We start from the raw sequence: 13,770 nt of genomic DNA, 5'->3' as shown, positions 1-13,770 counted from the left end.
AGAAAGAATCAGGAAGGGTTGTCCATCTACAGCCTATCAAAGTCCTCACACTTTCTGCAGAGTCTTGGTCACCAGTGGAAACTAATAGGTCATGTATAGGATCTGTGGCATCAGCTATTGTGTTTCCAGATTGTCTCCATCAAACATCTCAAACTTCTTTAATATACAGTTCTGGCAGGAGGAGACAGTGCCATTCAGTGCCATTCCCCCACAAACAAGGTTTTGAATCTGCCAGAACTCCAGGCAGTCAAATGGTTATTTCTTGCATACAGTTCAAAACCTATAATTTTGGTTTGGATAGAGATCCTTCAGTTTGCTTTCTTCTAATTTCTTAAAGAAAAAAAATAATAATTGTGAGTTCATTCTCTTTAGGTGGCTGGGTTTTTTCACTCCTTCAGTTGTTAACAGCTTTTTTCTGTATATTAAGCTGTGAGTCCAGAAATGTAGAAGGTATTAATAGCATTTGTATGGGGCTGCTGAATCACAGCCTGAACTTCTGATTGATTACCTGAGGCTTGCAATGAGTCAGCCACGGAAGCACAGGTGAAGGCAATTCACCTGTGCTGCAGAAAGGGGTGGAGCCTGGCTCCACCTCTCCTAGACCCATTTAAGAGCTGACTGCCAGTGGGGAAGGATCTCTCTGGAGATCTGCTCTATCAGGAGTTCATCTTGTGAGTCCAGGACAGGGTGAGTGACTGTCTCTCATTTCTCCAATATGAATTATATTAGCCAAGCTCCTGGATGTGGATATATATACACACATCCAGGAGCTTGGCTAATATAATTTACATCTCATATATATACATACACACACACACCATCTGTATATCCATTGATTATACAGTATTTTAAAACAGATTTTAATAATATGAGTGTATCAAAGAGTATCTTTGCTTAAAGGCTTTCAGTAGCAATGTAAAACACTTTACCTCAAGAGCTCGCTATTTAAATTTGAATCTGTGACAAAGAACAACGGTGAGGGCAGCAACAAAATGCTGAAGGCCCAGACACGTCCAAGTATCTGTGAAGCAAGCCCAGCAGTTCATCAGTAAAACATCATGAAGAAAAAAAGGGGAGGGTAGAGGAGGAGATACTATAAAACACAAAATCTGGATGCCTTCTTTCAAGTGCTCTTCTGCCTTACAGTTAACACGCCTACTCATCAGTTTTGCTTTTTTCTCTTCTTTAGCACACTGATACTGTGAACTAGGAAGATCTCTGAAATTACAGTTCTATGCTTATGTTCGCTTGACCAAGAGATGTAAAAGACAATTCTGACCCAAGAGCAACAGAAAAGGGTGTGCCTAAGGAGGATAAGACAGCACAGAAGAGAACTGTATGACCCTGTGCTAACAAAAATGAGCATAGGAAAAATGAGAGAGGATGAAAAGAGAAAAAAGAGACTGTTCAGCACTGAATACCTCTTCCATTACAAATATTTTACTAATAAAAATGAAAACAAACAAAAACTCTGTAACTACTTATATAGTACTCACAGAAATATTCTATTCTTGCAAAAGAGCTTACGAAAAACTAATTTGTTTCCCTCTCCAGAAAAGAACAGAGTAAGCAAAACCTGTATAACTTCAGCCATATTTTTTATTATAACAGCATAAGTGAAGTGAAATGACATCTCTTTGTGAGATATAAGAAAAATCTATAAGATTCACTATGGAATGCTGAGCCACTTGCCTATTTATCAGCCATATTGGGAAGAGATCATTAAAAGCTGGTTGAGTCAACTGTAAAAAATTTCATTTTCAAATTCAAAAATTCCTAAATCACACACTATAAAACAGTTGCATCATTTCTAGAGAAGTCACCTCCGCTAGTTCTTTAACATGTTTTCTGCCTCGCATTTTTTAAGCATTTGTTTTCCACCAGAGATTATAAAGAAAATGGTTTTAAGTTGAGGGAGGGGAGATTTAGGTTGGATTTTCTTTACAGAGAGAGTAGTGAGGTGCTGGAACAGGCTGCCCAGAGAGGTTGTGGATGCCCCATCCCTGGAGGTGTTCAAGGCCAGACTGGATGGGGCCCTGGGCAGTCTGGTCTAACATTGAATGTGGAGGTTGGTGGCCCTGCAAGTGGCAAGGGGTTTGGAGATTCATGATCCTTGAGGTCCCTTCCAACCCTGGCCATTCTTTGATTCTGCGAGGCACAAAAATTCCCTCTTCATTAGGAAGTGGTAACAATTTTGAAAGACATGATTTAAAATATTTTTTGCAGAAATCACGTTACGTTCATATAATTTTTAATTTTGCAAATAAACTGTGTTAATTTTGGATCTTGAAGTTTTCAGTATAAATCCACGCGGTTCATTTTTAACAGGTTTTCACTCTAAGAAAATCATTCAAGAGGAGGCGTGCTTTGAAGATGTACAAAACAAAACTGGAGGTTACAGTAATATACGATAGGCTCAGCTAAAATACTTCTGGAAGTGGGACCATAGCTCTTTTACTATTCAGTATTTCCATCTCTTACAGGCTTAAGAGCAGAGGACATTGTTTTTTCATCTCAGTATTTACAAGGAAAACAAAGGTCCAGCTACAGCAAAATACTGTCACCATCTAGCTGTAAAAGTCAATTCCTTCCCCCAGATGTGTTTACTTTGTTTTTATGTTTCCTAAAACAGTATGACTCAGAAACATTTGACAATTACGGCCTGAATGCATTTGATCTAGCATAAACTGTACAAGCTGTGGGTAGAGCACAAGAAGCAATACTGTCCTTGATCACAAACACAAAAGCACTGCCAGCATCTCAGTTCAGTTCTCTGAACAATGCTGTGAGGTGCGACACAAACATCCAAACACCACCATGTTCTATGAAACTCCATGAAAGGTGCTACCCTGCCTAGCAAATACCAGAATCTATAAAGGAATTCTGCTTTGCTCACAAGCTAACTGGGAAATACAGCTTGCCTGCAGGCAGATAATCTGAATCTAAATCTGGCCACTATTTTTTTCCTGCATAGTCTTTTTTATGAATTTTCTAGAAGTGGTGGCTCATTCTCTTCAAGGTGAGGTCACTGCAATAAGGACAGAACTAAAATTGCAGCTTTGATTCCAATCTTGGCTCTGCTCATTGGCTTTATTTCCTGTTACTGAAGCACATCAATTGTGCGTAAGAGTAGAAGAAACATTATAAAACAGAATTAGTAAAGACTTCAGGCTTTCTGATTAGACATATAATGTTCTAAAATTTCAAATACATTTTCTAAATATAATCAGTCATATATTTCAGATCACTTCATTAATTTTCATATTGAAACTTGCTACAATGCATTCCATATGCTCAAGAACTAGTCAAACTCAGAAAGAATGAATGAAAGCTGAATTACGTAATAGAGATATTTCCTGTAGGTGCCCTGAAATGTGGAATTAACACGCATTTAATGTGTCTCCTATCAATCCCTCTTGGAAAACCACAAATTAGACATTTACATCATAAGGTTTAATTTATGACTCCAAACTAGGTAATTTTTACTGAGTTAAGAAAAAAATTCACAGAAAGCATTTTAAATGCTTAATACAAACTGTTCTTAATACAAAGTTCTGGAAGATTATTTGACACTGGCTTGTTAAAATGCATCAGCACAAAATGAACCTATGGAAATACTATTTTCCTCCAAAAAACTGGGAGCTCAGTATTGATTCTCTCAATGGAGCATCAGTACAACTTATGCTTGCAAGATCTCTGTTTCTTTATTGGCATCATTTGCTGTGGTCACACAAATGGTTGTACCTTCTGCCTGACTTATTTAATGACAAAAGGTAAAAGTTATTCGTTATTTCTTCTGTCATTGAAAGCTTGAAGAAAATGAAGAATTTAAAAGCAAAATGGGAGGACAGATTCTGCAAAACCTCCCATAAATCTTTCAGAGACTACAAAGTATTGAGTTAGTGATCATTCATTTTTTTAAGGGTGCAGTGTATTCTCTAGCAACGGACCTTCAACCTACTGGGAATTAAGCATCTTAGTTGTATTAATCAAACAGTATCTGAAATGCAGCTCTCCTCATTTGCTGTCTGAAAATTTCACTGAAGGTATATTTCAAAAACAACAGTTCTACTCTGTTATTATGCACATCTCCAGATACTGACACGTATCTTTCTGATAAAAATATCTAATTTGATCAAAAGATATGATATCTAAGTATCATGGCAGTAGAAATAAGTAGAATGTGTGACTCAGTTATGAATTCTCTATTCAAGATATCTTGATGTTTCTATATGCAATAAAGTTTTGATATACCCAAAAACAGACAGAAAGAAAATCCAGTATTTTCTTATTTCTAATAGAGCTCTTAGGAGAAGGAAAAAAAAGAAGAAAAAAAAAAAGAGAGAGAAAGATAAAAGGAAGAAACAGAGAGAGAAATGGGGAGAGAAACAGGGAGAGAAAAAAGAGAAAAAAGAGCTTTGACAGATAAGCAGAGATTAAAGGTTTAGACTTATTTAGGATGAATTTGATACAATATCTGAACATCACAGAGACTTTATAAATTACTGTACAGAGAATCCTACAAACTATTGCATGCTGGTCAGCCATAATTCATGAAGAACCTAAATCTCCAAAATAAAATAAATCTCCAAAATAAAATATTTAAAAATTTGTTTTTATTTATTAATAAAGAGTATTATTACAAGAAGGTGGCTCTGCATCTAAGTATAAATGGAGAACCAAACAAAGAGATAGCCTTTTGAGAAGCATCAGCGCTATAGAGAAAGAAAGGCCCATCACAACTGAAGAGACAAACCTTAACAGTGGTGAACCAGACTCTAGGAAATCTGTGAAAAAGACTCCTACTTGGAAAAACTGCTGGTCAAGGATCTCAGCACTAACAGTTTTCTTGAGTTCTCTGATCTAGAAGATTAGAGGTGAAGTAACCTCTCTTTTTCCATGGAGTCAACACTCCCTGGCTTTGTTGGTCTCTGTCCATGGTGCTCAGGCACCTCTCAGGCACCAAAATGGCACATCTACACAGCTCATCTGGCCGCACTAACACAGGTGTACCTTTTATGGTAGGCTCCAGAGGTTTCACAGGTCATTCAGAAGCTGAATTTACATTTCTAGCATTCTATCAGATCGGTCTACATTAGCACATGTAAATTTGAAGAGTCTTAGCAGACATTAGAAATGAAAATATTGCATGCACAGCAACATCAGTTCCTTAATCCTCTGCTGGAATGCTGTATAAATATGAAACACTGTCCCTCATTTACTTACTAATATGTTACATTTCATTATCAGCTTACATCATTATTTTTTGTATGGGAGAACTATAACAGAGCTCAGATGGACATTTTCTTCCACAAATCACTTATGAACTATATGGATTCTCCAATGCATTCTCTAGGAAAATTTTCTGGTTCTGTTGCCAAATACTCTTATTCAATTTCATCTATACAGGCTATTTGTATGCCAGATTTGCAAGACATATCTGCTGCTTAATAAAAAGATTAGCTCCAGTTTATCTGCTCAGAGTGTATTTACATCAACATTTATAGTCAGAAACTGGGGGAAAAAGAAAAACACAAAAAAACACCCCCACAAAAACAAAAGACCACAAAAACAAACAAACAAACAAACAACAACAACGAACAGATACAGCTGAGGTTCCTCCATGGAAAGCTGAAAAAAAAATTGGCATCATGCCTACGAAAACACTGGGCAACAATTCTGGAATGCATGAAGGCAGTATAGTCCTTTTTTTTAAAAAAAAAAGTCTCCAGCCAGTGAATTAGTTGTTCAGCAATAAATCCAACTCAAGATTAAATTAACTTTAATTAAAAAATACAAACCACGCCAATCCTCAGTGAGTTATTATTGGACTTGAGGAATGAAAATGCTGGCAGGAATAACAATACTGATTTTGTCAGATGCCATGTATGTATTTCACTTTTAGAAGAAACATGCCTCAAGGGCCCTTCACACCCCTTCACTCTCCAAAAAAACACAGCCCACTAAAACCAAAGTGAGCCAAAGTATTTCTTTCTCTTGATAGGTCATAGGAAAGCCAGCTACTGTATAACACTACATACAAACTCTGTATGGAGTGTACTGATGTGCTAGCTGACTATAGAATATATATATTTAGAAAGTCTGATAAAAATTAAAGTCCAAATTTTATAACCGCATACTTTCAGATGGATAACTTTTGACTATATGCAGTATATGCAGATGGATACAACTTTAATTTAAAACTAATGCCATAGTGTTTATGAATTCAGCCAAATATGAAGAACTTAGCAAAATAAAGATGAAACCAGAAACACAGTGAGAGTCTGTGGGATTTGTCTTTTGTTTGTTTTCATTTATATTTTAGAAAAGCACTTATCTTAATTTATCAATATATATATCTTAGTTTAATAATTCCTTTTTTTTTTTTTGAGCAGCAGGTATCACAAGGTACCAAACCTGTGAAGAAATCTCCTTATGCATTGTGTTCTGATTCTTATAACTGGCAAACATGTAATTCGCTGCATCTATAAATGAAATTATGTGATAAAGACATGCATCATATTCTGATATTTCAATTGACTGTTTTTAGATTTAAACTCTAAACATACTCATGCTAATTTATAGTCATTTATGTGCTGCAGTTGTATTTAAATGTCTCTCAACTCTTGTACTTACCCATCTGATAATGAACACAGTCATCTACGTTTTCAGCTTTCAACTGATATGTATAACCACTTAAATCTTCTCCCACATACAATATTTATTTTTCTGATCCTCCTCCTAGCCTTTTCCCACAGAAGTTTGAAGTTACCTTCCATGAACAGAAGCAACCAGAATTATATATTTCAGATAAAAATGTATCAAGTCATCATCTTCTTTTCACCTTTAGATCTCCCTAATACTTTTTTTTTCCAAATAAGCTAATAATTTTCCAGCAGTTTATAAAAACTACCCCTAACTGTGTGCATCACTGCATCTATCTTTAGATTGTGTAGATCTGAAGCAAAACATAGAGTCTTACCTCTGACATGGGTCGTAGGATCAATTGCTGTCCTATCCATTATTGTTACACATTAAAATATTATTTTATTCCTATTAAAGGGAAATATACATTTATTGCTTGCATCTGGTCCAACTGCACCCACGCTGCAGACTTGTAACTGGGATGCAACACTACACCTGCTACTATCAAATCATAGAACATTATTCCAAATTTGACAGAATCTTTAAAGAGTAAGGCATCTTCAGTTGTTAATCAGAAGACTTAATTTTCACATTATACGATGTCCTAACCACAGTACTCTTCTTCAGACTTCAGACACATCTGTGTCCCCTAATTATATAGAGAACTGACATTCCTAAATAAGTTACATACACTAATATACATATTCAAACAGACTATAACTATGAACTCAGCTGCATGACTGGGGACAAATTTGCATTGCCTTTTTCTGACAAACTCAGATTAACATTTTTGCAGACCATGGCAGTCAGAGAAGCTTAATGATGGGTTGCAGTATAACTTACATGGCTTCTAGATGACAGCCTGTGTAGACAGTATATGAAACAATCCAAAATAGAATACAATACATTACACAATAGCAATCCAAAGGCAAAAAAAAAAAAAAAATGAGATGGGTATGTAATTGCATAATTCAAATACTGAAAGAAGCCACAAAGGTATTTGTTTGACAAGATAAGACCATGAAGGATTGGAAAATGGATTAATCAGAGATATACCAACAGCTTGGTAATGAATAAATGATGCCAGGAAAGATCACCTATGAAAGGCCTTGAAACTAAAGATAAATTACTTGCTTAGTGCAATAGAAAGTTAGCACAGACTGTGAAAATGAGTAAGCAGGTGCATTCTGAACTGATACGTATGGTCTATAGTACATGTTCAGGAGGCAACAGAAAGCAGGATGACAGGCTTATGAGATTCAGCTGCATGAAAAGACTACATCATAATGCATCTTAATATTATCATGCAAGAAAATTCAGGAAAAATTCAGGTACTGTTTGATCAAAATATTCTTTTCCTTCAAGTAGATGAAATCCAGGTTACGTGAAGAAAAAAAAACAAGAAAAATTCTGGTGTTAATGTGTCAGGATAATGGATGAGATACAGGAAAGAAAAATAAGACCTATCTTAAACTTTTTTAAACACAGTTTATTACCCACAGTGCCACAGTTATAATGGCCGGGAAAACACATCACCTGAATTCTACATTGTCTGTGCTTACACCTGAGCCAGTCTCCTGTTACGCTTCTCTAATCTAATCAATATAATCTTCTCAGTAACATCAATTAACCTTAACAAAGTAGATGCCTATATTCATATGATCACACCTGAGGTGGATTGACTCTGGCCAGCAGCTAAATATCCCTAGCCTCCTCCTTGCTCTTCTGAGGAACAGAATCAGAAAATCAAAAGCGAGAGAACTTGCAGGACAAGATAAAGACAGTTTAATAAGTGAAGGAAATCAACCAAACACATACAAAGCAATGTAAAGGCAATTGTTTGTTACCTCCCAGAAGATCAAACACCCTAAGTTTCACCATCTCTTACAACTAGATATCCATTGACTTCTAAGGAGTCCAAGAACAGCTTCCTGACAACTACAGTGAAGAACATTAATTATATTTACACAATTTCAATTTGGAAAGAAAAAAATAAAAAACCAACATATTAGGATCTTCTAAATAATCTACTTGGAGACAGTAATTGCATTTGTGTGTATGGGAGAGAAACAATGAATAAAACAGAAACAGAACTCTTCCTATTTCAAAATCATCTTCATGTTGATAGAGTATTAATGAGTTTTAAAAGGGAAATGAAGTGCTAGTCTGAGAAGCAAATGGAGGATTTGCTTGTTATTTTACAGACTTGTTTCTCTAGTCTATCAAAAATAGATTTTTCAGAAACATAGACGAAGTAGTAATTACCAAAACTTGAAAACTCAAATTTCTTAACTATCTGCGAAAGTAAGCAGCAAGCTTCAAGATGGGGAGAGAATGTTTGTTATAGATTCTAAGATTATTTTTCAGCCTTAGGTAAGAATAATTTTTCAGCCAGAGTAAGAATAATGATTCTATGTTTGAGAAATGAGGTGTTGAGAAGTGTGTTATTAAGTTATAGTTTTGTGCTCTTGAACTAATGAAGCCTAGTTTCTTTTATTGGTTTAGACTTAAGGTTGACTGGCTTTGCAGCCTGAGACAATGCAAGCTTCAGCTGAATCTTTTCAGCAATTAGAATATTCGAAGTTTCCATTATTGGAATTTTGAAATTCATAGGGTCTATTTTCAATGTCCATATAATTTATAGAAACATAATTAACTTGGATACCTCTTTCTCTCCTGTTGAATTCGCAAAAAGACTCTAATATTAAAGGACATGCATAGAGACTGTAAAAGTACTGTTTCAATAGGTAAATAGAAGGTTTGGCAGTGAATTCTGAGACCCATTAATTAAGGTTAATTTGGCATTTTTGGCAGGCAAGAAAACAGCTACAGGAACACATAGAGAAGGACTGCTTGTTTTCAGACATGACTTGGTGTGAGCCCTCATTCTTCAGAAATACCAAGCAGCACATTGTGGTAATCCCATTATTTTTCTTCCCATCTTTCTCCCTTCCTCTGTCTTGCTTCCCCTACTTAGGAATTGGATCTGTTGGTTACATGGGATGTTATTGATCAGTGTATTCTGACCACATGGATGAACATGACTTATTTAGTTATGTTTTGATCAAACTTCAGTAGAAGTAGAAAGGAAGCTTCAGAAGATTCACTTTCTGCAGGAATTGTTGATTTGATAATGATTATATTTTTAATCTGGTAGAGAATTTGATTAGAAAGAGTATGCATAACACCTTGTGCCTTCTGAAGGTCTGCACAACTAAAGACAACTGAATGTTCAGGTAGCGTGTCTTTCTCATATACTGTTCCTAGGCTCTGCTCCACAGGACATAGTTTCTAGCAAAGGACTAGTTTCTAGTGTGACACAATAGAACATATTTAATCTTAAATTAAGTAATATATGAGCTCAAGCAATTTCATTTTCAAGTACCTGATTTGAAGATAAATTACTGGGTTTAAAGACATAAGTCACACTTAGATACCAAGATTTTTGACAATGAAAATCACTAAATGAGTGGTAGTAGCTCTATAAAATGTTGTCCAAAATAAAAAGAGTCATAAGAACAGTTATTCTGAACTACCCTATACATCACTCACTGAAAACATTGTATGATGGTACTTGTAAGGCTTACTGCACTAGTAAAAGAGTTAATGCAGCAAGTTCTAGAGAACTAAGTTGTGCTCAAGTTACACCACAAACATGATAAAGTATTTCAGTATCTAGCTCTCCTCCTTTTCCATAACCTAAAATCCTTCTGAAACCTGAGGAAGCAGTGAGGAGAAAGAAAGGAAAAAAATCAGTTGGAGGAAAGAGTTTCAATACACTCATTTTGAAAAAGTGTAAGATTATTTCTAGATTTCATAAAAATAATACAGAAAAGCAATATTCTTTATCTTCATTAGATCTTCTCAAATGTATCTGTCACATTAAATTGTTTTTAGTACAAGACTTGAACAAGAAAGTTCTATTGAAAACTACTGGCATTATAGAATTGCTGTTTTTGATGAATTTCAAAATGCAGTTTTAAAAGTTTTAATTACAATTGTAGTAAAGGCACATACTAGTGAAATTGGTACTTTACAGTGTTATAGAATTAAGGTTCTTAAAGTTCAATCATGCCAGTGCAGATGTTACTAATTACCTTGGAAGCACAAATACTTACACAAGCCAGTTGTTTTCAGTTGCAGCATAATTCAATTAAAGTAGTGCTTATAATTTAACAACATAAATGATAGTTAAGCATAGCCAGTATGGGGAGTTGTTAAGAAATAACATATATATGTATAGTTTACATAAGGGAAGGGATTGAAAATTATCTGAGGCAGACAAGCAGCTGGGATTATCTGAGACAAGTATAAAATATTGCCTAAAGAACTGACACTACAATGAACATATTGAAAACAGACCAAAGCATTTATTTCCCAGTAACAACCACTTTGGAGACTCAGATTGCTGGGACTTTTGTTTTCTGCAGGTCATTCTGCAGAGTTTTGTTTCTAGGAGGTTTTCCTTTATTTTTATTTTTAATTTTCATTTTTATGTTTATGAAGCCAAATAGAGTCTAGCTCCACCTCACTTTGTATTGCTGCTTGACAAGAGAAGTGATAAGTAATGTAATAAGCACTAAGTCAACACAGAAGCAGAAATATGCAAGCTGTGTATGCACACACTTTCTCCCTGGTTCCTATCTCTGACAGAAGTGCCCTTTTAGTACAGAACACTGTTATCTTTTACTGCTGTGCACTGGGCTTACACAGGTAATAGTATAATCACAATGATTACTTCTGAGCAGATTTTCTTAAAATGCAGACAACATATAGATATATTACGACGCAGTTACCACATAGATACATTTTATTTTTCACGTGAAACAGGAAAACGTGGTCATGTAATTGATAAAATCTTGTATGTAATCATATGCTGTGTGAATAGAGTTAATGCCTCCTTATTTCTTGTATTAACTCTGAAAAATTGTCAAAGGATAGGATATAGAGGAAGTTTTGGTTCACAGAAAGCTATTCAAATAACACCATGTATTTCCGTCCACATTTGTATATGCATAAGATTTAAGAATTTTTCTTGTATTTTTTAGATCAAATCTGCTTTTATAGATAAGAATATAAGCTGTCTTAACCTAAATTTTAAGATAATACGAACATGATGAGGGTATAAAAGAAACCCAGATAAGTCCAGCAGGATTGAATTTCAAGATATTAGCCTCAGAAGTTTAACTGTACCTTGAGTCACCTGCTGGATGGCCAGCATCATCCCAGACACCATATCGGGAACCAGATTTTCCTTCCAATCGTAGACGGGCCCCCACTCCAAGATGGGCAGCCGCCTCATGCACCACTCCTTGATATCTTCACAGCGAACAGCCCGGATCTTCCCCCACACCGCTCTCCTTCTCCTCTCTGCCCCCGTCATCACCAAAACCCCCAAAAGAAGTTCTTTGTGCAGAAGAATGGGTGGCTGAGAAACCACCCTGATCTGGGTCGTTCTCCAGGTTTCTTCTGAGAAGTTGCAGTTCCAAGACTACAGGAAAAAAAATTAAAAAAAAAACAAAACAAAACCAACAACAAACAACACAGAAGCACTCACATTTTCTGCAGCTGTGCTCTCACTATGCTCAATAAAAGCACTTACTAAATGCCATAATTGCACAAACAGCCACGTAAAGCACTCAGAGCAAAGCTCACATTTTCAGCTCGTCTCCTCTCCTGTCAGTTTGTGGCTCTCCCCCGTCACCTCCCGCTTTATATTCGGGCAGCGCTGTGCCTTTGGCCTCAGTCCAGCGGGAACGTGAGGCACAGCGGGGCAAGCGCTCGCTGGGGACTGAGTGGTGCCGGGAGAGGTGCCGGACCTTGGGACATCTCAGGACTGCTTCAGGGTCACAGCAGAGCCAGTGCTGCACTGAGGTGAGAGATGGGGCTTAGCTCCACCAGCTCTGCTGCCTCTACGGGGCAGAACAGAGCTCAGTTCACCCAGTAATTTTTGGTCGAGAAATAACTTCTTGCACTGAACACACAGGTACAAAGTGATTAGAGCGCAGAAGAAGTCTGTCAACATACTTAAATGCTTCGTTCCATATGGAACAAGGGCACAGGGGAGCTGGAGTATCTGTCCCTCTAGATGCTCTAGGCCCCTCAGATCAAAATCAAAAATCCACTACCTGTGTGAAAGTGCCCTCCCAAACTGTCCCACAATAAGCAATAAAAATAAATATACTGTTAAATATTTTAGTTGTATTCATATAAATTAGTTTATATATTAATGTTTAGATAAAGATGAACAAAGCTGAAGTGTCATCCATTCATGATTTTGATATTCTGCTCAACACACTCATTTCAAATGAGATCTCAATTCTCATTTCAGATAAAAGCCATTTCACAGTCCCTGAAATTATAGAAAAACATTACAAGAAATTTAAAATGGCAAATAAAAATATTTGAATTTCATTTTTAGTCTATTAACTCAATCTCCTGATATTCTGAAGCTTGGCTCAATTTTTTAATTGCTGCTATTGGTGGTTCTGAAACAAAGCACCAATTTTGGAAATATTTAATTATACATTTAACTTTTCAGATTTAATCAGAGCTTAATATAACTTAATTAGTCTCCTGAATATTACCAAAATGGTTTCTTATAATATATACTACATTTTTTTTATGCTCCACTTCAGTTTTTCTTATTCTGAATCTTATTATATCTCCCATATTGTATTAGTACAGATCACAGATAATAGATGTTTTTTTCTAACATGCTAAAGCTTTGTTTAGTTAGTTCATGATTTCATGATAAGAAATTTTCTTCTCAATCATATTACCAGCATGCCTAATGATACTGCAAAAAATATAACATAAAATATTACCAAAAAAAATAAAGAAAAAAAAGTAGAATCTTAAAATTAATTTTATAAATTTTGAAAAGAAATGGTTGCAGTCACACAAGTGTTTCAAAAACCACAATTTGTATTCAAATAAAAAAAGAGAAAAAGAAAAAAAGAGAGAAAGCACAAGGTAAATGCACCACAAATCATTCTACTGTGTCACTCATGTGGTGTGTGCTGCTGTATCACGCAAAAGTGGAAAAAAGTGGTTTATGAAAACACAAACAGATTACTTCTGCCAAAGCTTCGATGTAGGAATATTCCAGTGTACCTATTCTCT

General features: G+C 35.7%; 1 protein-coding gene across 1 annotated transcript in view; it reads right to left on the bottom strand.

Moving 5' to 3' along the window:
- Positions 1–12,475, bottom strand: part of SLC26A7 (solute carrier family 26 member 7) — a 55,800-nt gene extending 43,325 nt beyond the window's left edge. The window contains exons 1-2 of the mRNA XM_031552966.1: positions 12,248–12,475; positions 11,839–12,136 (exon numbers count right to left, since the gene is read on the bottom strand). Coding sequence (XP_031408826.1) covers positions 11,839–12,028 — 190 coding nt within the window. The 5' untranslated portion in view covers positions 12,029–12,136; positions 12,248–12,475. The remainder of the gene's footprint in view (positions 1–11,838; positions 12,137–12,247) is intronic.
- Positions 12,476–13,770: the final 1,295 nt, after the last annotated feature.

Source organism: Meleagris gallopavo, chromosome 3, assembly GCF_000146605.3.
Source record: "Meleagris gallopavo isolate NT-WF06-2002-E0010 breed Aviagen turkey brand Nicholas breeding stock chromosome 3, Turkey_5.1, whole genome shotgun sequence".
Classification (NCBI taxonomy): Eukaryota; Metazoa; Chordata; class Aves; order Galliformes; family Phasianidae; genus Meleagris; species Meleagris gallopavo.
This window is presented reverse-complemented; position numbering and strand designations above follow the sequence as displayed.